At 41.4% G+C, this 26,657-nt stretch overlaps 1 protein-coding gene across 25 annotated transcripts in view; it reads left to right on the top strand.

The window, feature by feature from the left end:
- The first annotated feature begins 503 nt into the window (after positions 1-503).
- LOC138736934 (clathrin coat assembly protein AP180-like) overlaps positions 504-26,657 on the top strand; it is a 209,066-nt gene continuing 182,912 nt past the window's right edge. For 17 of the 25 annotated variants that reach the window (XM_069887148.1, XM_069887150.1, XM_069887154.1 and 14 more), the window contains exons 1-2: positions 505-638; positions 984-1,193. In XM_069887148.1, coding sequence (XP_069743249.1) covers positions 1,064-1,193 — 130 coding nt within the window. In that variant the 5' untranslated portion in view covers positions 505-638; positions 984-1,063. Of the gene's footprint in view, positions 639-983; positions 1,194-26,657 lie in introns of all 25 variants that reach the window. The other 8 variants (XM_069887162.1, XM_069887167.1, XM_069887168.1 and 5 more) reach the window with 4 other exon arrangements.

Genomic DNA, 26,657 nt, shown 5'->3' on the forward strand with positions numbered 1-26,657 from the left:
GCCAATCTTGGAAATATGTTTACATTTCTTTGTGGATGTTGAGTTGAAGTTCTGGAGCGCTCAAGTCAGCATCAGTGGGTCAAGGATGCAGTGCTTGTACAAATGACCGGAGACCATGCTTTTATTCATTTCAATTGTTTATAGACTTTGAAACAAATTCTTTGAAATAATGCAGTGTATCATAATGACAAAAGAAAAGAAAAATGCAACGGTTACAGCAGAGCAGTTTCCTGCACATGATCATCTTGGAAGGTCAAGTGTAAACAGACAATGAAACAGCAACCTTCAAGATGGGAGGGGACTCCCACGGGCTTTGGAGATGGAGAAGAAGGCGCGATCGTATTAAATGTGATGAGAGAAGGGGTGGAAGGAGAACTAGGATTAGAGCATCAATCATCCCCATCACCCAATCTTTCACACAGGTGTAATTTATGTCGGCAAACCCGAGAAATGACATGGTTGCGATGGAGGGACACCCTCCCCTTTAACCTGGGGCGGGGGAGGGGGAGGTAATGACGTGTCATCTGAGCAAAAGGAGGGGAGGGGGGACCAGATTAACCCCCCTCCCCGAACCTATCGCCATTTTATCAAATATTTCGGACGGATAGGGAGCCGGAGCGTCCAGCCAGAGGGGGGCGGTGAGAGCTCGGTCTTGGGGCCGGGGAGGAGGCGCGGGGTGGATGGGGAGGGGGGGGGTCTCCGTTGCTAACCTGGCCCCGCCTCCCTGACGGTCCGTTGGGGTCAGCGTGGTGGAGTGTCACCTCCTCGTCCATTGGCAATGCGCCCCTCCCCACAGTGATCGCTCGCCTTGCAGACAGTGAGGGGGCCGAGCTCGGAGGCGGCCGGCCGTCCCCCCAGGTGTGCGCCGCAGCGCCCCCCTCCGGTCGACGACCCGCTCCGCTCTCGATTCCCGGACTGGGCTGGGGGCTTTTTGACAGGCGACTGGCGGCTGACTATCCGCCCCCCTCCTCCTCCTCCTGCAGGTTTATTTTTTGACACCCACCGTTTAATCCCCCCCCCCCAAATTGTTCATTGCGAAGGGAGAGGGAGAAGGCGATAGAAAATGTCGGGACAGACCATCACGGACCGGATCGCGGCGGCCCAGTACAGTGTGACCGGCTCCGCCGTGGCCAGGGCGGTCTGCAAAGCGACGACCCACGAGGTGATGGGGCCCAAGAAGAAGCACCTGGACTGTAAGAGACTTCGCCCTCTTTCTGCTTTAAACCTCGCCTCTCTATTCCCCCCCCCCCCCCCCCCATTTGGCTCGTCGGCGATGCATCCGAGTGTGGATTTTGTGTAAAATTGCTGCTTGTGCGCTCGAAAGAAAACGTTTCCTCTCCTATTGCGGGTATTTGTGGATTCTCCTCGAGGGCTCACTTAAATTTCGACCTCTCTCTTCCTTCCTTCCCACACCATGCGAGTCCTTGGTGGCTGCAATGGAGTCTCTTGCTTTGGGTGGATGTCTGGCTCTGGAAGCAGGAGGTAACGGCGGCTACAATGTAGCGCTGTTGCCTGGAGCATCATCAATATTTTACGAGCAGAATGGTGAAGAGACTCTGTTTAATTTTTTAAACATTGCAAATAAAATAATGGGGGGGAGGGGGGTTTAAATTTGATACCCTGCGTAAAGGGTGTGATTGCAGGTTAAATGTGTTCGGCGTATGTTGGAAAGCAGAACTTGGCCCCAGTTTACTGGCGTATTTTGCGAACATTCATGATCGAACAATTCCAACTAGCTTTTCTTTTCTCTCTCCCTGAAATACCATTCAAGTCCGTTGAAACATCGGGGCTGCAGATTAAAGAACTTGGACGTTTCACACTTTCAGAGAGGGCTGCAAAATGATTGCTTAAAACCTGCAGCCAGACGCTCGGCTCCGAATGGTGCAGTTGACTTGAGCATCAATGATTCTGATGTGGCAGTGATCCTTCCTGCCCCGCCCCCACTCCTCCTTCCACACTGCTAATCCTTCTGGATTTTGCTGTGAAAATGCTTTCTTTTTTAACTGTAAAGTTAGTGTTAATAAATTATTCTACTCATTGTGAAGCTTGTATCGCAAAAAAGATCTAAAAGAGTTGTGGAATATTACAATTTTCTTAATGTTCCTCAGTGACTGGAGGAAGAAGTGGTGATGGGCTTCAAACTATTGTTTACGTCGAATAGAAATATGAAATGTGAAAAAATGAAGAAGCCCCAAGGATTCATCCATCTTAATGCACTTTAAGACTGCCGGCAGTACCTCGTGGATACGTTTCGAGATATCATTGTTCTCGTCCCTGAATTCTTGAACATCCATGAACGAGTAAAGGGCATTAAGACGGATGAATCCTTGGGGCCTGACGAGGACGTTGAGGGAAGCAAGGGGAGAAATTGCTGGGGCCCTGCTGATGGAGAGATTTGTACTGTTAGCCTTGGATCAAACGCTGGAAGACTGAAAATTGATCAGTGTTGTTCCTTTATTTAAGAAGGTCTTCAAGGACGAAACGGGGTCGTGAGCCGAATATTAGTAGAGGGAAAGTTACTGGGAGACCGGACCTATTCGCATTTGAAAAGTCGAGGGTTGATTAGGGATAGTCAGCGTGGCTGTGTGTGTGGGAAGCAGCATCTGACAAATTTAATTGTTTTTTTTCTGAAGAGATGGGGAAAAGGAACCAGGACAAGGCAGTAAACATTGTCAAATTTGCTTTGTCAGTGGCATTGACATGATCCTGCTGATGGGCTATTCCAAAGTGGTGTGCAGGGAGATTGAGCCAATTGATGCAAAATTGGCTTGATGGCAGTGGGGTTCCAGATAGGAATTTGCAGTTTGCTTGCAGGTATTGATGCTGGGTCATGTGTGGTTGATCATCAGTGTCATTGATTGGGTTGAAAAGGTCATTGGCATAATTAGTGATTATTACAAAGTTTTGTAGAACAGAGACTTGCAGGTACAGATGCACAATTCCATGAAAGGCTCTTAGCAAATTTGCCTCCATCGGTTAGGGCAAGGTGGGACCTGGTTAGGGCAGGGTGGCTTGCATCTGAACTGAAGGGGACTTTTATCCTTGTGGGAATGTTTGCCAGTGCTGTGCTGTGGTGTGCAGGGAGATTGAGCCAATTGATGCAAAATTGGCTTGATGGCAGTGGGGTTCCAGATAGGAATTTGCAGTATGCTTGCAGGTATTGATGCTGGGTCATGTGTGGTTGATCATCAGTGTCATTGATTGGGTTGAAAAGGTCATTGGCATAATTAGTAATTATTACAAAGTTTTGTAGAACAGAGACTTGCAGGTACAGATACACAATTCCATGAAAGGCTCTTAGCAAATTTGCCTCCATCAGTTAGGGCAAAGTGGGACCTGGTCAGGGCAGGGTGGCTTGCATCTGAACTGAAGGGGACTTTTATCCTTGTGGGAATGTTTGCCAGTGCTGTGCTGTGGGGTGGGGGAGAGAGGAGTGGTTACACTAGATTTGCAGAGGAATGGGTACCAGAGCAGATAGTGGAGTGAAGTAAAAAGATGATAAGATTGTGGTTGGAGACAGAAATTAAAGGATTATGCATGATGGAAATAATATTTTCAGGTACATCTATTTAATTGAAAGGTCAATTGTAGGAAAGGCAGATGAGCTTAGAGAATGGGATGGCATGTGGAATTATGGCCATGTGGCCATTGATGAAATTTGGTTGCAGGAAGGGCAGGACTGGCAGCTCAATGTTCCGGGATTCCATGGAAGGCGTGAAATGGGGATGAGTGGCATTGCTCGTCAGGGAAAATAGTACAGTTGTGCTCAGACAGGACAGACTTAGAGGGATAGAATACTGAGGCTATATGGGTGGAGCTGAGGAATGGGAAAGGCATGACCTCATTAATAGGGTTGTATTATAGATCATCCAATGGGTATAATTGGAGGAGCAAATCTGCAGAGATGGTCGATAGCTGCAGGAAACAAGGTTGTGATAGGAGGTAATTTTCAATTTTCCACATATTGACTGGGACTCCCATACTGTAAAAAGACTGGATTGCTGAGAATTTGTCAAATGTGTTCAAGGAAGTTTTACATATCAAAATATAGAGTTCTCAACTGGAGAAAGTGCAATAATGCATCTCCCATTAGGAAGTGAAACAGAACAGGTGACAGAAGTATGTGTAGGGCAACACTTTGGGTCCAGTGATCTTAATGGTATTAGTTTCAAGATAATGATGGAGAAAGATAGGTTGGATCCTCTGGTTGAGATTCTAGATTGGAGAAAGGCCAATTTTGAGGAAATGAGAAGGGATCGAGAAATTGTGGATTGGGATAGGTTGTTTCCTGGCAAGGATGTGATCAGTAAGTGGAAAGCCTTCAGAGGTGAAATTTGGAGAGTGCTGAGTTTGTACGTTCCTGTAAGGATTAAAGACTGTGAACAGGCTTGAGGAACCTTGGTTTTTCAAAGGAGATTGGGGATCTGGTTAAGAAGAAGGGAGGTGTATAGTGGGTATCACCAACAAAGAGCAAATGAGTATTTGTGGATATTTTAAAAAGTGCACAAAAAACTTGAGGAAATCAGGAGGGACAAAGAGAAGACATTAGGTTGTTTTGGCAGACAAGATGAAGAAAAATCCTAAGGGCTTCTACAGCTATATTAAGTGCAAAAGGATAGTAAGGGGCATAATTGGATCTCTTGAAGATCAGAGTGGACGGCTTTGTATGGAGCCAGAAAAGGTGGGGGAAGATCCTGAATAGGTTTTTTTTGTATCTCTATTTACTCAGGAAACTGGCACAGAGTCTAGGGAAGTGAGGTGAGCACTGAGGTCATGAAACTTGTATAGATTAAAGAGGAGGAAGTCCTTGCTGTTTTAAAATAAATAAGGCCTAACAAGGTCTGACCTTGAGGGAGACTAGTGTAGAAATGGCAGAGGCCTTGGCAGTTGCATTTACAATGTTCTTAGCCACAGGTCAGGTACCGGAGGATTGGCGGGTAGTTCAGATTATTGTTTTTTTTTAATATTGTTGGGGGCTGATCAGGGACAGTCAGTGTGGGTTTGCGTGTGGCAGGATGTGTTTAATAAATCTTAGTTTGCTATGAAAGTTGATGAATGAAAGGCTGTGGATGTTGTCCACATGGACTTTAGTAAGACATTTGACAATGTCCCACATGGAAAGTTCATTTGCTCATTATCATAGTGAAGTACAGAAGAATGCCAAAAATCTAGTTGTCAGAAATCCAGACCACATGAAAATCTGGACTTTTCAAAAACTCAATTTTTTAAAACTTAAACAGGCTTTTATGTGCATGCATGTGTAAGTGCCGTAGATACACAGCAACATCTTTGTGTTCTTTAAAACTGCTCATTTTGTTAAATGAAGCATGCTGTATTTGCTCATGAATAAACTATCAAAATGTGCCTGTTCACCTCTGTATTCCTCCTTAAATTTTAATTTTAAATGTACTGCGTGAAAATCCGGACCAACCCAATCCCCAACAAGTCCAGATTTTCAAACTTCTGTTGTAGTAAACTGGATTTGAGAATGGCTTTGTGGGAGAAGCCAGAGAGTGGTAATGGATGTAAATTGGATCAGCAAGTTTGCTGATGACACAAAGATAGGAGGCATTGTGGACAGCAAGGAAGATTTTATTTTAAAGGTAGCAGAGGGATCTGGACCAACTGGGAGGATGGGCCAAAAAATGGCAGGTGGAGTTTAATGCAGATAAGTGTGAGGTGATGCATTTTGGAAGGGCAAGCAAAAGTAGGAATGTATAGTAAATGGTAGGATACTGAGGAGTGCAGAGGAGCAAAGAGATCTGGGAATACAGATACATTGTTCCCTGAAGGTGGTGTCACAAGTGGACAGGGTTGTAAAGAAATCTTCTGGCATCTTAGCCTTTATAAATCAAAGTATTAAGTAGTGAGATGTTATGTTGAAGTTGTTTAGGACATTGGTAAGGCCAAATGTGGAATATTGTGTGAAGTTCTGGTCATCTTAACTACAGGAAGGATATCAATACAATTGGGAAAATTTACTAGGATGCTGTCAAGTCTTCAGGAGTTGAGTTACAAGGAAAGATTAAACAGATTAGAACTTTATCCTTGAAGCGAAGAAAAATGAGGGGAGATTTGATAGGGTTTACAAGATTGAGAGGTATAGATAGAGAGGATGTGAGTTGGCTTTTTCCACTTAGATTGGGGGAGATAAATATGAGAGGTCATAGTTTTAAGATGAAAGGGGAAAGGTTTAGGGGAACATTAGGGAAAAGTTCTTCACTCAGAGGTGGGAGTGCGGAACGTACAGCTGATGAATGTGGGCTCAATCTTGAGGTTTAAAAATAGATAAAATATATACATGAATGGGAGAGGCCTGGAGGGTTATGGAGTGGGACCAGGTCAGTGGGATCTGCGAATGTGATTGTCACAGACTAGAAGGACTGAATGGCCTGCTTTCTGGTGTAGTATTCTATGGGTGATAGCTGTTCAGACTGGAGGCCTGTGACTAGTGGCATATCTGAAGGATTGGTGCTTGGTCCTTTGTTGTTTGTCATCTATATCAATAATCTTGACAACTTGCTCAGCACAAAGAAGTTTGACCATTGGATCTGTTTCCATGCTGTAAAACTGATCAAAAAAATGTGTATAGTGAACAATGAATAAGATCACAACAGAAAATTGATCAACTGGAAAAGTGGGCCAAGGAATGACAAGGAATTTAACTCTGACAAATGTGAAGTGATACATTTTGGTGAGTTAAAGGAGGGCAGGACTTGCACAGTAAATGGCTGGGCCCTGGAGAGTGATGTAGAACCCAGAGACCAAATGGTACAAATGCATTGTTCTCTGAAAGTGGCAGCATAGGTAGATAGGATGGTGAAAAAAGTATTTGGCTGCTTGCCTTCATTAGCGTTGATGTATGAGTTGGTGCATCATGTTGCAACTGCGAGAAGACTGGTGAGACCACACTTGGAGTGTTGTGCGCAATTTTGGTTGCTTAGTTACAGGAAATGTGTCATTAAGTTGAAAAGGTGCAGAAAAGATTCACAAGAATGTTAGTGGGACTAGAAAGAATATTTGAAATTGAAAAGGGATTGGGTTGGTCATGTTTTTGCTGCTGCTTTTAATTCTCAGGCAAGGGGAGTAGCGATTTTGATCCATAAAAATTTACCTTTTGAATTGGAATCTTGAGGGGTATGCTGGTAGGGTGTTAAGAGTGAATTGTAAAATTTTTGCTGAATCGTGGACATTGTTGAATCTTTATGCCCCTAATAAAGATGATGAGCGGTTTATCTCAGAAGCTTTTTTTATTGTTAACTCAAGCTAATGAAAATGTTTTAGTTGGTGGTGATTTTAATTGTGTTCTCAACCCTTTATTGAATAGAAACCCAAAGATTATAAGGAAATCAAAGATGGCAACACAAATTAATGCATTAATGAAAAATTTAAATTTGGTGGATATTTGGAGAAAATTTAACCCTACAGAGAAGGATTTTTATTTTTATTTTTCGAGACATGATTTGTTTTCTAGAATTGATTTATTTTTGGTATCAGCACATTTACAAGGTAGAGTATTACAAGCTGAAAATATAAGTAGAGTTGTATCAGATCATTCATTATTACTTTTTTCTTGTGAAAGTTCGGAGGTAGTGCGTCCGTTGTTTCGATGGAGGTTTAATGCAGTGTTTTTGAAAAAAAACCGGAGTTTGTTACTCTTGTTAAAGAGCAGATTTCTTTATTTCTGTCTGAAAATGTTAACTCTGTGGATAGTAATTTTGTAATATGGGATGCTTTAAAAGCTTATTTGAGAGGGCAGATCATTAGTTTTTCTACGAAAGTAAAGAAACAATATATGGCAGAAAGTTTAGAGTTAGAAAATAAGATTGGTGAGTTAGAGAAGGATTTTCAGAAAGGTGTAACAAGATTAAAAAAATTGCATTGGAGAGGTCGAAGTTGTGTTATAATACTTTACAAACTTATCAGTTTGAGCGCTTAATTAATCGATCTAAACAATGTTATTATGAGTTGGGGGAAAGCTCAAAAAGTACTTGCTTGGCAATTGAAACCTCAACAGATGTCTTGGATTATTAATGCTGTTAAGAAGAATTCAATAATAACATAAGCCTCAGGAAATTAATGACCAATTTTATTCATTTTATCAAAAATTATATACTTCTGAGGGGAAACAGGATAATAGTTTTATTGATTCTCACTTATCTAAATTAAAGTTACTGGTATTAAATGGAATTGATGTTCAGGAATTGGAATCTCCTTTTGTGGATTTTGAAATTAAGGAAGCTATTCAGGAAACGCCAAACAGAAAGTCCCCAGGGGACGATGGATTCCCTGTGGAATTTTATAAATTTTTAAATGATGATTTATCTAATGAATTTGGAGAGGTGTTGAATCAAGTGACTGAAGATCAGAAGTTACCGGAATCATGTTCGAGTGCTTTAATAACTGTTATTCCGAAAAAAGATCCATTGAAAGTGTCTTCGTATAGACCTATTTCTTTATTAAATGTGGATTATAAAATTATAGCAAAAGTATTAGCTAATAGACTCACTAAATATTTGCCTAAATTGGTACATATTGATCAAACAGGTTTTATTATAAATAGACATGCATCAGACAATATACTTCAATTAATTACTTTGGTCAATGTATACCGAAAGCAACTTAACCATCCTATCTATGGTGGTTGCATTAGATGCAGAAAAAGCTTTTGATAGAGTTGAGTGGAATTTTTTATTTAAGGTGTTGGAGAAATTTAAATTCGGCCCTTTTTTAATTGGTTGGGTTAAGGCTTTATATACGAACCCGATGGCTTGGGTGGTGACGAATGGACAGATTTCTTTACCATTTAAATTGACCCGTTCAACTTGACAGGGCTGCCCATTGTCACCAGCCTTATTTGCATTGGTTATTGAACCGTTAGCTGAAGCTATTAGACAAAATTAAGAAATTAGAGGGATGTGGGTTAAGAATGAAGAATATATAATTAATTTATTTGCGGATGATATGTTGGTATATTTTAACGGAACCGGAGCGTTCGTTGAAACAATTGCAAGAGTGCTTGTTGAAATTTGGAGAATTATTGGGATATAAAGTTAATTGGGACAAAAGTGAAATTTTACCTGTTGGAGTGGGAGATTATTCTGAATTTGAAACAATTACCAAATTAAGGTGGACAAGTAAAATTAAATATTTAGGTCTGTTTATGGATATGAATTATCAATTAAATTATGTACCTTATATTAAGATGGATTAAAGCAGATTTGATTAAGTGGAAAGATCTTCCATTAACTTCGATTGGTCGGGTTAATTGTATTAAAATGAATATTTTTCCACAAATTCAATATTTATTTCAGTCATTACCTTGTTTACTTTCTAAGGGTTTTTTCAAGATTTGAATAAAGCTGTAAGAGAGTTTTTATGGAAAGGTAAATTAGCTTGAATGGCGCTGCATGGACCTGCATGGAAATATACACTGGGTGGATTACAATTACCACGTTTTCAAAATTATTATGAAGCGGCACAGTTGAAGTTCATAAGTAGATTGATGGATTTAGATCAGTCTCCTAGCTGGGTTAAAGTGGAGATGGTGTGTATTCCTAGGGTTGAAGTACATGAATTTATATTTCGTTGGAACTTTAATTTGTTACAGCAATATGATATGCTAATATTGAAACATTTGTTAAAGATTTGGTTAAAAAAAACAGGGTGTTAGGGTTGAAAGATAAATTATCAATTTTAACTCCATTGTATAATAATCAGCTTATTCCTTTTTCAATGTTTAACAATCATTTTAACGACTTGGGATTTTAAAGGTATAAAGACAATACAAGATTGTTTTGTTGAGGGGCAATTTCTTTTAATCAATTGAGAGAAAGATTTGACATACCTGTTAATTTTTTTTTTGCGTGTTATCAACTTAGAGCTTTGATAAAAGATAATTATGGTAAAGAGATGATTTTACCTACTTTGTCGAGATTTGAATCTTTGATTTCCCCTGTACCGAAAAAAGGCTATATTTCAGTTAGGTATAATTTGTTACAAGATAGTATGGATAAGCCAGTTTGGGAGAAATCTAAACTTAAATGGGAGAGTAATTTAGTGTTTATTTTTCCTGAAGAAGATTGGGCAAGTATGTGTCAAGACAAAGTAACTAAATTGACTAATGTGTGCTCTGGAATGGTTAATTATAATTTTTAACATCAATTGTATTTGACCCTGGAAAAGTTTTTTAAAAATATGGATTTAGTAATTCGGATTCTTGTTTTAGATGTGGTTCATGTATTGGAACTTTTTTACATGCTGTATGGAATTGTGTTAAAGTTCAATCATTTTGGCGAGGTATTAAAGTAGTTTTGGACAAATTATATAATTTTATACTACCGTTAGATCCAATGATTTTCTTGTTGGGAAATTTATATTTGTTAAGAGGAATGGGATTGGATAAAATTCAAATTGCTTTTGTATGTTGGAAGTACTTGGAAAGATGATATGGAGATTAATATACCTCGTTGGCATAATGAATTGAAAGTATGTGTTATGGAAAAAAATTACTTATACTTTACATGATAATTATTCTTCTTTTGTTAGTAAGTGGTCACTGTATTTGAAATATATGCATTTAGATATACTTTGAAATGTTGTTAACATTTTAAATTAAAAAATATATATATATAATTAATATTTTCTTTTTTTTGTTCCCCTTAAGGGAGCTGGCTGAGGGTGGGGGGAGGGGGGTGGGTATTAATGAAAAAAAATTCTTTGACTCTTTATACTGTATGTTATGTTTCATTTTTCTTTGAAATAAAGTTTTTTTTATAAAAAGAATGTTAGTGGGACTGAAGATCTTAAGTCTGGATTGGCTGGGGCTCTTTTCCTAGAGAATAAAGACTCAAGGATAACCTTGTAGAGGTATAAAATCTTGAAGGACATGGCTAAAGTGAGAGAGATGTGTATTAAAGGGAATCTGACGAAATTGTTTCACCACATAGAGGTGGTGGGTATATAGAATAAGCTGCCAAAATAGGTGGTAGAGGTAGGCACAATTACAGTGTATAAAAGACCTGGACAGGCACATGGTTCAATTAGGAATTGGTTTTTGGTTTTTGAAGTTTACTTTCTCATCAGCTGCTATTTTTAAAAGCTGACATAATGTAATTATGTATATGAAGGTTGGAGAACCACAAGCCACGCAATTTGCTTGTTGCTTGGCAGTTTAGTATTATACTAGGGATACTACCTGCTCCCTCAATTTGAATAAGTGAGTGATAACTGGCCATATAAACTAAAAATGCACAAAAGGGTTGGCCATGCAGCCATCTAAGCTTGTTGATGCTTGATTACTACTTTACTTTTTTTCCCAGGACCCCTTAATCCATAAAAATGGTAGAATGTGCTGTTGGAAAGTGATGACCTCTGCCTGTTTCTACATTACTGACGTTTATGACAATGGATCTGAATTTGTGGTGATACGAAGGCTGTCACCACTGACTGTAGATGTGTAGTTTTTTTTTGTTTTGGGAACATGAGATTCCAGATGCTGGACTCAAGTAAAAAGCAAACATCTGGAAGAACTCTGGATATCAAGCAGCATCTGTGGAGACATTGCAAGACGGCAGGATTTTTACATGAAACATGATCTGCCCTTTTGCCTCCACTGGTGCTGCAGGCCCTGCTATTCTCACTTGCATATCGATTCACTCCCTCCTCTCCTGCACAGACTTTTTCAGTAAACAACTACATATTAGAATGTGAGATGAAATAGGCACACTAAATTAATCCTTCTCGGTCATGGAGAAAACGTGCAAGCAGAAATTTGGAACTTGTTGTTAGATGTCCTGATTTTCTGTGTTCTATCTGTTGCAATCTTTGCAAATGGAATTAATAAATTAATTTGTTGTGAATTTCAGATCTTTGGAAGTGATAATTAATTGAAAAAAGTTAAATATTCTTCATCTGTGTTTTTAAACATTAAATTATCATGACTTCAACTACTCTCAACCTGCTTCCTGGGATGAATGTTTTAAGCCTGGTTTGCACTAACTAGTTGAAACTGTCAAAGTTGAGCCATTAAAGCTGAAATTAAATTAGATTTGGCTATATTTATTATTGCCATATGTACTGAGATACAGTATGCCATTCAAAGCATAGGAAAGGATTATGTTCTGGTACCATCTTGCAAAAACAGAGGAAAGAAAATTTCTTCAGAGAATATGAATAGTTGAGGATCATATCCTCTCCTCTAATGTAGCCACTTCCATAGTCACTACTGTTTGTTTCCATGTTCCTGTATGTTGTCAAGCATTGAAGAGACCTGAAGATACAGGGCTTAAGTACCTGGCAGTTGTCTATCACCCCTGGTCCTAATTTCTTGAAGCCATCAAAGCCTCAATCACTGGTCCTAATTCCTGGAAGCTAGCAATGTTTGGGCTGCCACTATCTGAGTCCCACTAACTATTCATTATGCTTGGGGCTGGAACATCTTAAATAGGAACAGAAGTAGGCCATTGGTCCCATTGAACATGCTCTACCATTTAATAAGGTTCCTTTTCCCCATAACACCTGATTGCTTTTCTATAGAACAGGTGTCTTCACTGGGCACATGGGAGGGATCTCAGTTCTTCACAAAAGCTGGTCTTCTACCTCATGTGGTGTAAATGCTGTCTTTGCACCCTTGGTTGGAGCCCTTGTAGTAGTCTGCTCTGGTCCTTGATGGTTTTACTGTTGACTGCCAGGTTGGAGATTCCCTGGGCATCTGGGTTGGCACTGAAACTCTAAGTCAAGGAGAGGTTTATAGTGGAGCTTCTTATTGGAATGCCCTACTAATATTCTGGGGAATTGATTTCTGATCCTCCACTGATCAAATCAATGATACTTCATAGATTTCAGTGGACATTGTAGGGCAAAGATGGAGTCCAGGGATAAAATTTTTTTCAAGCTTCAATACTTTTAATTTTAAAAGACTTTGTTTTGTATATTTTTTAAATTATGAGTTTTCAATAGTGTCCTTTGATTTTTAACAATTCTCTACTCTCCTGATCATCAGACCAAAAAAAAAATCCCTCACCTGGCTTTGGCAGCAGACTGAGACATTTTGGGTTGGTGCACTCAATAGGCTTCTTCAGGTGTATTCTCCGTTAAGAATGCGCCTGAAAAAGAGAAAGTGGCCCTTTGATTTGCCGTTCAGGTGGCAGTGCTAAAAGCGCAGTGTTGGCCACCTAAAGGGACAGCTGCTCTAGGATGTGCATCTGAGCACATTCCGGCTCCTGTCCCTTGGGCTGTCAAGTTAGGATAGCTGGCTGTCAGCTGGGACAGCCAGCGTGGGGACATCCCCCGTGGAATGTCCCCACACTGATCACTCTCCCCCCCCACGGCGGGGGAGAACGGGGGCTGGAGCGGCCGGTGGGGGAGAATGGGTACCGGCATTGTTTCGGCCAGCCCCCATTCTCCCCCGCCGGCCGCTCCAGCCCTGCAGTCCCCAAGCTGACAGCCCAGACCTCTTCTCCCCCGCCCCGACGTCCTGTGCCAGGGGAAGGAGCAGCTGGGAGACGTGCTGTCAGGTGCTAGCCAGCTGACTGTTATCCCAAATGCAGCCGCTTTTAGGCGGAGGCCACTGTGCTGCGGCGATGATCCCCCTTGGAGGAGGGTTACAAAGTTCGCCTTGCAGGCGCCTCCTGCACATTCACGTGGCCTCTCAACAGCCGCATATTGCCAAACTATGCGGCCTTACAGGTGGGGCAATTGGCCACCTGAAAGTGCCTTGTATCTAAACAAGAGAAGCACAAGAAAAACAGGTGTTGGAATCATGAGCAATCATTGAGAAGCTGGAGGGATGCAGCTGACTTATTGGATGTCAACCAGAATCATTGCCATTATCTCCCCACACGAGTCCTTGCGAAGCTGGAGAGAGGAGAGACATGGCTGGTTAGGCAGCATCTGTGGAGAGAAATGGACACTTAAAGTTTTGGGTCTGACCCCTTTTTGAGGTCCTGACCTGAAATGTTGACTGACCATTCCCTCCCTGGTCCCTTCAGCTTTATAAAGAATATATGAGTGTAGGGAGAGTGTACCTCTGATAGGGGTACAAGAGGTGAGCCAGATCAATGTTTTTTTAATGCAACAAAACTCTCTTGTTTTTCTGAATTTAAGCAACTGGCAAAAAAATTATGGAAAATAAATAGGATTTAAAAGAAAAAAATCAATAAGCTTAAAATTGGTGCGCCTTGCTATTAGTTTGCCATCTCAAGCAACCAGAAAATTCACTTATCTGGATCTGCCAACCCCATACATGCAGGATACCAGAGATTTTTACTTTAATTTGAGCTTTTTCTAATCATTTTGTGCCCTATTTATGAAAAATCTGTGAGGTACCAGCTTTCTGACATTGCCAATTGTGGTTCCCTCCACTTAACATGCTTTGTTAAAGAAATATTCGATAAATCTTAGATTTTTCGACATGATCTCGTTATGAGTTTCTGGAGAAAGATGTAATTACTGAGTAATATTAAGATGAAATGCAAACAATGGCTTGATTTGCAAGCACATTTTAAAATCAGATGTGACTAGAGACTAGTGAATTTATGATTTGATATTTTTAAGTTTTTCTCTTGATAAATATGCGAAAAACGTTGACTTTTATCCTGTTATCTCAAAATGAGTGCTATGATTGTATTTTTAGAGATTATGATGATAATTGCCTCCAGTAGTGTTTTCAGCTTTACCAAGACCTGGATCACACCTTTCACTCCTGACTGTGCTGTTGAACCAGATGGACTGCACAGCATCCACAGAAAAAGCAAAAGGTGGAGGTGTCTTCTTCCTCATCAGCACCATATGATTCAGATTTATTGTCAGTACATGCACGACATCACATATAGCCATGAGATTCTTTTTCTGCGGGTGAGGCAGAATTACCACTTATTGGTAGTACAAAAAAATGAACAGTGTAAACAAATAAGGAACTGTTAAGCAGAATGAATGTAAACAAAACGACTGTGCAATGCAGAGAATAAAACAAAAATCAATAAAGTGCACAATAGAGTACTTAAACGAGTTGCCAATTGTGGTTGAGGAGTCTGATGGTGGAGAGCTAGAGTCTATTCTGGAACCTGGTGGTGTGAGTCTTGTGGCAACTAGACCTCTTTCCTAATGGGAGCAGCAAGAACAGAGTGTGTGCTGGGTGGTGGGGATCCTTGATGATTGCTGCTGCTCTCCCTGTCAATATTCTTGATAGTGAGGAAGGTTTTGCCTGTATTCACTACCTTTTGCAGGGCTTTATGCTCAGGGGTATAGTGTCCCCATACCAGACTGTGATGTAGCCAGTCAGCACACTTTCCACCAGACATCTGTAGAAATTTGCCAGGGTTTCTGTTGTGATAACAAACCTCCACAAACTAGAACCATAGAAAACGACAGCTCAGAAAATAGGCCATTTGGGCCCTCAAGTCTGTGCCAAAACAGCATTCCTCTAGTCCCACTGATCAGCACCCATCCCATAACCTTCCAGACCTTTCATCCAAGTATCTATCCAATTTATTCTTAAAACTTGAGTGAGCCTACATTTACCACATAGATGGCAACTCATTCCAAATTCCCACCACTCTCTTGAGTGAAGAAGCTCCCCTAAACCTTGCACCCTAAAGCCTGTCCTCTTGTATTTATCTCTCCCAATCTAAGTGGAAAGAGCCTACTCTCATTTACTGACTATTCCTCTTACAATTGTGACTTCTTTCTTTGGCTTGGCTTCGCGGATGAAGATTAATGGAGGGGTAATGTCCACGTCAGCTGCAGGCTCGTTTGTGGCTGACAAGTCCAATGCGGGACAGGCAGACACGGTTGCAGCGGTTGCAAGGGAAAATTGGTTGGTTGGGGTTGGGTGTTGGGTTTTTCCTCCTTTGTCTTTTGTCAGTGAGGTGGGCTCTGCGGTCTTCTTCAAAGGAGGTTGCTGCTCGCCGAACTGTGAGGCGCCAAGATGCACGGTTTGAGGCGATATCAGCCCACTGGCGGTGGTCAATGTGGCAGGCACCTGCCACATAATTTTGTAAACTTCTAGTAAATCTATGTTCTAAGGATTAAAGTCCCAATCTGTTTAATCTTTCCCTGTAACTCAACTCCTGAAGACCCGGCAACACACTAGTAAATCTTCTCCGCACTCTTTATATCTTACTGATATGTTTCCTGTAGTTTGGCGACCAGACCTACACACATAACTTCAAATTTGGCATCACCAATATCTTATACAACCTCACCACAACATCCCAACTCTAGTTCTCAATACTTTTATTTATGAAGGTCAAGATGCCAAAAGCTTTCTTTACAACCCTGTCTACCTGTGGTTCCTCTTTGAGGGAATTGGGTATCTGTGTTCCCAGATCCCATTGTTCCTCTGCACTCCTCCATGCACTAACATTTACTATGTAGGTCCTTGGTTTGTCCTTCCAAAATGGAACACTTAACATTTGTTTGCGTTAAATTCCATGTGCCATTTTCTGGTCCATTTTTCCAGTTGGTGCAGATGCCTCTGCAAGTTTCGAACGCCGCCTTCACTGTCCACAGTTCCTCCAATCTTACTGTCATCGGCCAACTTGCTGATCCAATTTCCCACATTATCATTCAGATCATTGATGTAGAATACAAACAACATTGTCCCAGCACCGAACCCTGAGGCACACCACTAATCACAGGCCTCCAGTCTGAGAAGCAATCATCCAATAGCACTCTGTCTTCTCCCATTCAGCCAATTTCAAATACATTTTACAACCTTTCCATGGATACGTACTATCTGAACTGACCTCCCATATGGAAGTAGAGGTGTGATGTGCTTTCTTCACTATACCTTTAGTGTGTTTGGTCTGGGAAAGACTCTCTGAGATAGTGACTTGCAAGAACTGAAATTTCCCAAGTCTGACTCCCACCTCTGTCTTGCTTTATAAAGACCTTGTTTGGGTCCTTCTGCTTGGAGCAGGAAATATATTGCTGAAATGAATTTTCGTGTGTTCCCCCTTCGAATCCTGGTCACTGCACTTTGGCAGAGCCATGGTTGGACCTTGTTTGTCCTGGAGAAAAGATCTTAATTGTAGGTACCAGTGGAATGTTTTATTTGACAAATTATATCTCTGTTTAAGCTGCTCGAATTACATTAATTGTCCCTGCTTGTAGCAGTCCTCTAGGCACCTGATGCCATTCCTGCATAAGTGTCTAGGATCTTGTTACCTACCATCAAAGGTATTAATTGGTTTGGAGTCAGGGGTGTTTTTAGAGACATCCCCAGTTTTATTCCTAAATATCAGTTAATATCACTCCAAATGTGAATAATTTGTCTTAAAATGGGGATGTCTGTTTTTCCAGATAATAATTTGGCATTCCATTTATAAATAAAGACCTCTGCTACCCTCTCTTCCTCCAAGTGTAGTTCAATTTGTACCCAGGACAGTACCTCTCCCCCCCCCCCCCCCACTCAAAGAATGAGGAGATGTACCTTGAATGGTTTGCCCAATAGCATTTTTTAAAGTCTGGCAACCGTAATATGCCCAGACTGTAGTCCCAGGCTAATTTTTCCCATAGAGACCCTGGCTACCTTCCCATTACATAGGAATGTTCTTAATTATGAGATCAAGGCTAAAAAAAAACCCTGGGCAATGCTACAGGCAAGATCTGAAAGAGATACTGAAGTCTTGGCAATACATTCATTTTTACACAGTTGACCCTTCCCACCAATGTTATGCGCAGGGACATCCATCTACTTAAGTCCTCCTCGATCTTTCTCAGCCGGGGGGGGAATTGTTTAACATGTATAGGTTGTTTAATTCATTATCAATTTTGAATCCTGTTTTGGGACCACTTTAGGTCACTTTTTTTCCATTGGCTGTAGTTCCCTCCTGTAAGTGGTATAATCTCACGTTTATCCCAATTTATTTTGTACCAGGAGATATCACCATAGTCTTACAGAGCGCAGCTTGGGCAACAAGCTTACTGGGTCTGTCAAATACACCAATACATCATTAGCAAATAAACTGATCTTATGTTCCTCCTGGCCAACTTGAAATCCTTTAATGTCTCGATCCTAACGAATGGCCTCAGCCAACGGCTCCATTGCCAGTGTGAACAGAGCTGAAGGGAGCAGGCATCCCTGTCTGCTTGATCTTGAGTGGAAAGTCTGAAGAAATCTGCCCATTGGTCACAACTTTTGCCTTGGGAACATGATATCCCACCCTTATCCAATTAATAAAAGTTGGCCCTAGCCCAATTTCCTCTCGGACTGTAAATAAAAAGTCCCTTTCTAATCTATCAAATGCCTTTTCTGCATCGTGAGCCATGGCAAGACCCATCTCATTTCTTGTTTGTGCCAGGTGCATTATGCTTAGTAGTCTGCCCACTTTATCTGGTCTTTTTGGTACAAAGCCCATTTGATCTTTGTTAAATAGTTCTGGCAAATATTTCGCCAATCTATTTGCCAGGGCTTTGGCGATTTGTCTTGTAGTCCATATTTAATAGAGAAATAGGTCTATAAGAGGACAACTTTAACGGGTCCTTGTCTTTTTTTCTAAATCATTGTATTGATTGCATCTGAGGAAGATTTTGCGAGTCTGAGTCTTCATTGCCTAGTCTATCACCTCCATGTAAAGAGGTTTTTAACAAATCTTTAAATCTATAGAACTCTTGGCAGAAATCCATCCTCCCCCAGAGACTTGTTGGTTTGTAAGGAGTTCAATGCATTCACTACTTTTTCTTCCATGAATGGACAGTCTAAGCTTTTTTGTCCTTCCGGATCCAAGTTCTGGAAACTTATCTTTTACAGAAACTCAGCCATTTTATTGGACCTCCCTTCCAATTCTGATTTCTATAAACCTTTATAAAATTCCCGGAAGGTGTCATTGATTTCCTCTGGTGACCTTTTCAATATTATACATTTGGAATGTATTCATCTTTTTGTTCGTTAGGACCCTGCATTGATCCTCTGAGTCTGACTTTTGAAAGTCCTTTTCTAAACAAGCGATTTCTTGTTCCAATTTGCCCACCTCCCTTTCGTATTCTTTCTTTATTGTTTTAGTATATCCAATTATTTGACCATTCAAATATGCTTTGAGGGTATCCCATAAAAATAATTTATCTGGAGTGGAGGTGCAGTTGGCTTCATAGAACAGATATATCTGTGCTTTGATAAAGTTTAAAAAAAACTCTGGCTTCTGTAACAGTAATGCATTAAGATGCCATCTGTATACCGTTTCTTGCTTATCTGCCATTTCAATCGTGACTACTAAAGGTGAATGATCTGAGAGTGGCCTTGTCGTGTACTCAGCTTCAAGAACTTAAATGAGCTCACCCTCTTCAACTCTGATTTCCCCCAATGATCACTGGATTGTATACCTCTGTCTTTCCTTTCCTGAAATCAACAATCAGCTCCTTTGTTTTGGTGACATTCAGGGCAAAGTTGTTATTGATGCAACATTCAACTAAGTTTTCAATCTCCCTCCTGTATGTACATGGTGTGATTGTCATACTGAGCCACACAGTCGTAGGTGTAAAGTGAGTAGATCAGGGGCTAAGAACACAGCCTTGAGGTGCTCCGGTACTGATGGAGATTGTGGAGGAGATGTTCTTCCCAATCCTCACTGATTATGGTGCTTGGATATGGCAGTCCTGCCTCGTAACTGAACTTGGAATACCTAACCTTTGACGGCTGTCCATATTTCCACATCCTACCCCAGATGAATGCGAATCAAACACTAGATGAGATATTCACGTATCATCACAGGATTGAAGCAGTGTTTATCAAAGCCAGGACTTCAACAACACCAACTTTTAAGAGCATGCTATCAAAATTTCAACAGTTTCACCATAAGACGTAGCACCCTGATGAGGGGCTCATGGCTGAAACCTCTGATGTATCTATCTTTGCTCTATAAAGAACACTGTTTGACTTGCTGAGTTTCTTCGTCATTATATTTTTATATCAGCTATGGTGTCTGCAGACCTTAGTGTTTTACTGCATAAGGATTGCTGCATTACCAAAAATGTCTGTTGCTCCATCCTACACCTGCACTATGGTAAACGAGTCTTATCAGACAATGCTGCTTCTTCCTACTTGCAAGCAGAAGCTGAGATATGAGGAGCCAGTGGTAAAAGCCATGCATTGCTTGACTGAGGAAACTTGACCCAGGCATCAGGTGCTTCCAATAGGGCATCACAGACTATGAAGCAAACAATGCGGTCTTTGCGATGAGCTCAATGCATTCCATGTTCGCTTCAAACAAGAGGCCACAACCCAGTAGCACATGCTTCTCTCATCTCTGGCATACCCTCACTCATGGTCACTGCCGCAGATGAATCTAGATTGTGAATATGACATGGATAGAATCCCTGGATGTGTTCTTTTGGCCTCCAAAGACAGGCTGAAATACCCACCTGCTACAATCCTTTGCCAAAGAAGAATATCATGACTGGCAGGTGGTTCTGACGACCACAATTGTGAAGTGTATGAGCATAGTCGTCATTCAAATTAACTTCAGCCTCCTAACTAGCTCCACTCCAATCTCCCTGGCCTGATGTTCAGCCTTGGAACACCTGGCCACGAATGGTTATGCCAAACCACTAGTCATTGACTACAACTCTTCCTTCAATACAATAGTGCTAAATAAACTCTTCCCCAAACACTGACCTTGGTGTCAGCATCTCTCTGTGCAAATGGATCCATAACTTTCTGTAATGCTAGCCAGTATTGGTGACAGCACCTCCAGATCATCCTCAATGATGGGGCCCCATAGGACTCTGTACTCAGCCCTTTGCTATACTTTTTGCACTCCAGTGACTGTGGTGAAACATCATTTCAACTCGATCTACAAGTTCTTATATGCCACCCAATTGTAGGCAGGATCTGTAATAGTTACAATTTGAAATATAGAAATATGGAGGGACTATTGACCTGATGCCAGGACAGCAATTTTTCAGTGTTACCAAGATTAAGGAGCTAGTCAGAGACTTCTGTCCATAACAACAACACCGAGGTAGAGATGGTAGGCAGCTTTTAGTTCAAGTTAACATCTCCAGTGACTTGTCCTAGTCTACAATAGCCAAAAAAAAACAAGGTCGGGTCAGATACAGAAATGAACTCTCCGAACCCTTCTTCATTGACAACGGCGTGAAGCAAGGCTGCGTCCTCGCACCAACCATCTTTACTATCTTCTTTAGCATGATGCTGAAACAAGCCATGAAAGACCTCAACAATGAAGACGCTGTTTACATCCGGTACTGCACGGATGGCAGTCTCTTCAATCTGAGGTGCCTGCAAGCTCACACCAAGACACAAGAGCAACTTGTCCGTGAACTACTCTTTGCAGACGATGCCGCTTTAGTTGCCCATTCAGAGCCAGCTCTCCAGCGCATGACATCCTGCTTTGCGGAAACTGCCAAAATGTTTGGCCTGGAAGTCAGTCTGAAGAAAACTGAGGTCCTCCATCAGCCAGCTCCCCACTATGACTACCAGCCCCCCCACATCTCCATCGGGCACACAGAACTCAAAACAGTCAACCAGTTTACCTACCTCGGCTGCACCATTTCATCTGATGCAAGGATCGACAAAGAGATAGACAACAGACTCGCCAAGGCAAATAGCGCCTTTGGAAGACTACACAAAAGAGTCTGGAAAAACAGTCATCTGAAGAAGCACAAAGATCAGCGTTTACAGAGCCGTTGTCATACCCACGCTCCTGTTCGGCTCCGAATCATGGGCCCTTTACCGACATCACCTACGGCTCCTAGAACGCTTCCATCAGCGCTGTCTCCGCTCCATCCTCAACATTCATTGGAATGACTTCATCACCAACATCGAAGTACTTGAGCTGGCAGAATCCGCAAGCATCGAATCCACGCTGCTGAAGACCCAACTGCGCTGGGTGGGTCACGTCTCCAGAATGGAGGACCAGCGCCTTCCCAAGATGGTGAGCTCTCCACTGGCCACTGAGACAGAGGTCCACCAAAGAAGAGATACAAGGACTGCTTAAAGAAATCTCTTGGTGCCTGCCACATTGACCACCACCAGTGGGCTGATATCGCCTCCAACCGTGCATCTTGTCGCCTCACAGTTTGGCAGGCTGCAACCACCTTTGAAGAAGACCACAGAGCCCACCTCACTGCCAAAAGACAAAGGAGGAAAAACCCAACACCCAATCCCAACCAACCAATTTTCCCTTGCAACTGCTGCAACTGTGCCTGCCTGTCCCGCATCGGACTTGTCAGTCACCAACGAGCCTGCAGCAGATGTGGACATACCCCTCCATAAATCTTCGTCCGCCAAGCCAAAGAAAGAAAAAAGAAAGAACATCTCCAGGGACTTGTCCTAGTCTACAATAGCCAAAAAAAAAACCTCTACTTCCTCAGAAGACTGAGGAAATTTGGCACGTCACCTGCATCCCTTAAGAACTACAGATGCACCACTGGAAGTATCCTTCATGGAAGATGATTGTCAGGTATCACACTACATAGTCTAGGGCAGAGCAGTTCCCATACTGGAGTAACTGTAGAATTCTGAATGTGGTTCAAACCATCACACAAACCCCCTCTTCCTACATCAGCTCCATCTATACTTCCTGTTGCCTTGGAAAATAAGTCAACATATTAAAAGACTCATCCTACCCTGCCCATGCTCACTTTGTCCTCTGATAAATGACAGGAGCTTCTGTGGCTGCAAACAGGACTCCAGGATGGTGTGTGCCTCCCGAGTGCAAGGGTCAGTGATGCCTTGGAGCGGCTGCAGGACATTCTTTAAGGGGAGGGTGAACAGCCAGCTGTTGTGGTCCATATTGATACCAACGATATAGGAAGAAAGTGGGATGACGTTTTACAAGCCAAATTTAGGGAGCTAGGAGATAAATGAAAGGGTAGGACCTCAATTGTAATATCAGGATTATTACTGGTGCCAAGAACTAGCCAGAGTAGAAATAGCAGGATAGTTAGAATGAATATGTGGCTTGAACGGTGGTGCAGGAGGAGAGTTTCAGTTTCTTGAGGCATTGGAACCTGTTCTGGGGCAGATGGAACCAGTATAAACCAGACGGTCTACATCTAGGCAGGTCTGGGATCAATGTCCTAGGGATATTCTTTGCTAGTGCTGTTGGGGAAGGTTTAAACTAATGGGGCTAGGCAGTGGGTGGGGGGGGGGGGGGGGTGACATCCTACAAAAAGAGAATGAGGAAGGTGGTACAGAGACCAAAGCTAGAGTTAGGAAAGAGAAAAAATAAAGGGCAGAAAAGTGAAAAGCAAAGGATGCAAAGGTCACTAGTTTCTAAAAGGACAATGGACATAAGGGCACTTTATCTGAATGCCTATAGTATTAGAAGTAAGGTTAGTGAACTTGAGGCATACAAATCAGTTCCCAAGCATGTGATTTAGTAGCCATTACAGAAACATGGTTGCAAGGTGGCCATGTTTGGGAATTAAATATTCAAGGGTATCAGGTAATACGAAAAGATAGGAAAGTAAAAGTGGTGGGGTGACACTCTTAATTAATGATGAGATCAGAGACTATATAAGATCTAAGAAACAGAATGTTGAGACCATCTAATCGAGATTAAGAATAGTAAAGGGAAAAAAATCACTAGTGAGAGTTGTCTATCACCCACCAAATAACAATAGCACAGTGGTACAGACAATTAACCAAGAGATAGCTGTGGCATATAAGATAGAATGGCAGTTGTCATGGGGGACTTTAACTTCCATATAGATTTGGAAAATCAAGTTGGTCAAGGGAGTCTGGAGGATGACTTCATAGAATGCATCTGTGATCGCTTTCTTGAGCAGCCTGTTAGGAACCAAGAAGGGAGAATGGTATTTTGGATCTAGTATTGTGCAATGAGATGGGTAAGATTAACGACCTAGTAGTTAGGGATCCTTTTGGAAAAAGTGATCATCGTATGATTGAATTTCTCATACAGATGGAGAGTGCAATAGTTAGATCTAAAACTAGTGTATTGTGCTTAAACAGGGGAGACTGAAACAGGATGAGGGAGGAATTGGTCAACTTGGTGAAGCACAGGCTAGTTGGCAGAACTGTTGAGGAACAATGGAAGATTTTCAAAGAGAGTGTTCACAGTGCTCAACAGAAGTATATTCCTGTTTTTTTAAACAAAATCAGGGCAGGAAGAGTCATCCTTGGTTAGCTAAGGGAAGTATAAAATGAAAAGCTCATGTGTACAAAATACCCAACATAGTGGGAAACTGAAGGATTGGGAAAACTTTAAAAGGCCAACAAAAGACCACTAAATGAGAAATAAGGAAAGGGAAGAAGGATTATGAAGGTAAATTAGCACAAAATATAAAAACAGATAGCAAAATTTTTTATAAATGTGTGAAACTGAAGAGGGTGGCTAGAGTCCCTTGGAGGATGAGAAAGGGAAATTGATATTGAGTAATGAGGCATTGAACAAATATTTTGTCAGTCTTCATCATGGAAGACAAATCCAGCATGCCAAAGAGTGGTGATAGGGAGGTGAGAGCCTCGATAAAATAATTGTTACATAAGAGATAGTGCTGATCAAACTAATGGGACTGAAGGTGGACAAATCCCCTGGTCCTGATGGAATGCATACCAGGTTCCTGAAGGAAATGGTGGGAGATATAGTTGATGTGTTGGTAGCCATTCACCAAACTTTTCTGGACTCTAGGCAAGATCCAACAGACTGGAAGACAGCAAATGTCATACCACTTTTTAAAAAGGGATGTAAGTAGAAGATGGGTAAACTTAACATCTGTAGCCAGGAAAAGGCTTGAAGCTGGCATTTAGAATGAAGGGGTTCCATCAGGCAGACACAGCATGTATTCAAAAAGGGCAGGTCTTGTTTGACAACTTGCTGGAATTCTTTGAGGATATAATGCGTGCATTTGATAGAGGGGAACAGGTTGATGTATATTTGGATTTCCAGAAGGTGTTTGATAAGGTGCTGCACAAGAGGCTTATCAATAATATACAGATAAATGGAGTCGGAGGAAGAATATTGGCATGGATTGAGGATTGGTTAACTGACTCAAGGCAGAGTCAGGATAAATGGGTCTTTTTCTGATTGGCAGACAGTGGTAAGTGGGGGGCTGCAGGGGTCGGTGCTGGGCCCACAGCTGTTCACATTGATGATTTTGAAGAGGGGTCAGAATGTAGTGCAGCCAAGTTTGCAAATGATACTAAATTGAGTAGAAAAACAAATTGTACATAGGCTGCAGAAGGATATAGTTAGGTGAGTTTGGCAAAAGTCTGGCAGATGGAGTACAGTGTGAGGTCGTCCACTTTGGTTAAAAAAAATAGAAGAGCAGCTTATTATTTAAACGGTGAAAAACTGCAGCATGCTGTTGTGCAGAAGGACTTGGGAGTGCTTGTGCATAAATTGCCAAAAAAATTAGGTTGCAGGTACAAGTTATTAAGAGGGCAAATGGAATGTTGGTCTTCATCACTAGAGGAATTTAATTCAAGGGCAGGGAGGTCATGCTGCAACTATGGTAAATTTAAAGGTCATGCAAGGTACTGGTAAGGCTGCACCTGGAGTACGGTGCAGTTCTGGTCTCCATGGTGAGGAAGGATATACTGGCCTTGGAAGCAGTCCAGAAGAGGTTCAACAGGTTGATCTTGGAGATGAAGGGTTTGACCTATGCGGAGAGACTAAATTGCCTGGGATTATACTCACTCAAATTCAGAAGAATGAGAGGAGATCTTATAGAAACATAAAATTATAAAAAGGATAGATAAGATAGAGGCAGGAAAATTGGTGAGACCAGAACTAGGGGACACAGCCTCAAGATTCAGGGGAGTAGATTTAAGACTGAGATGAGGAAAAACTTTTTCTCAGAGAATAATGAATCTGGAATTCTCTGCTACTTCATTAAATATATTTAAGGTTGATTTAGATGGATTTTTACATTAAAAAGGGAATTAAGGGAAACAGGGAAAGGACAGGTTGGTGGAGTTTAGTCAATGGTGTGGACTGGATGGCCTACTCCTGCTCCTATTTCTTATGTTCTTATGATTCACATGTATGAGAACACACAACCAGATTCAAAGACAGTTTCTTTCCTACCATTATCAGATTGCTGAATGGAGCTCGTTCGTAAAGTTACCATATATTTTGGCATACCAGTTGAATCACGAAACCCAAAAAATCCTTTTTTTTTGAAACAAAAAGGGGGTCGACTTGTACGCCAGATATACTTTTGAGACCTTAAACTCAGCTCAAAATCAAGTTGACTCTTGAAAAACTGATTTGGTTTTTCAAATGTCAACATGTATGCCAAAAAAAACCTGACAGACAGATTTTCATTGAGATTTTTAATTGAAAACAGAAACACAATTAACACCCTTTAAAATCGCTATCATTGTCTGAAAACAACACATTTAGAACCCTTCAAAATCACTCTCACTATCATCGTCCGAAGCAAAGATGGCAGCAAGCACATCTATACTCTCACTGTTTGAACAGTTATATGTCTCCCAGTCTGTATCTGATGAGGTGGTTTGCTTTGTCGTCAGTGTCTCACAATAAATTATCTTCTGTGCCATCAATTTCACAAGAGATACCACACTTTGTAAATTATTTTATCACAGTCTCTACTTTAACTTTGTCCCATGCCTTGAGCATGAAGTTAAACAGCACATCAAGTGATGCAGCATGCATTTCTCCTCCTTTTGTAAATGACTTTTCTGCATTCAACATCCATGTATTCCA

Source organism: Narcine bancroftii, chromosome 6, assembly GCF_036971445.1.
Source record: "Narcine bancroftii isolate sNarBan1 chromosome 6, sNarBan1.hap1, whole genome shotgun sequence".
Classification (NCBI taxonomy): domain Eukaryota; kingdom Metazoa; phylum Chordata; class Chondrichthyes; order Torpediniformes; family Narcinidae; genus Narcine; species Narcine bancroftii.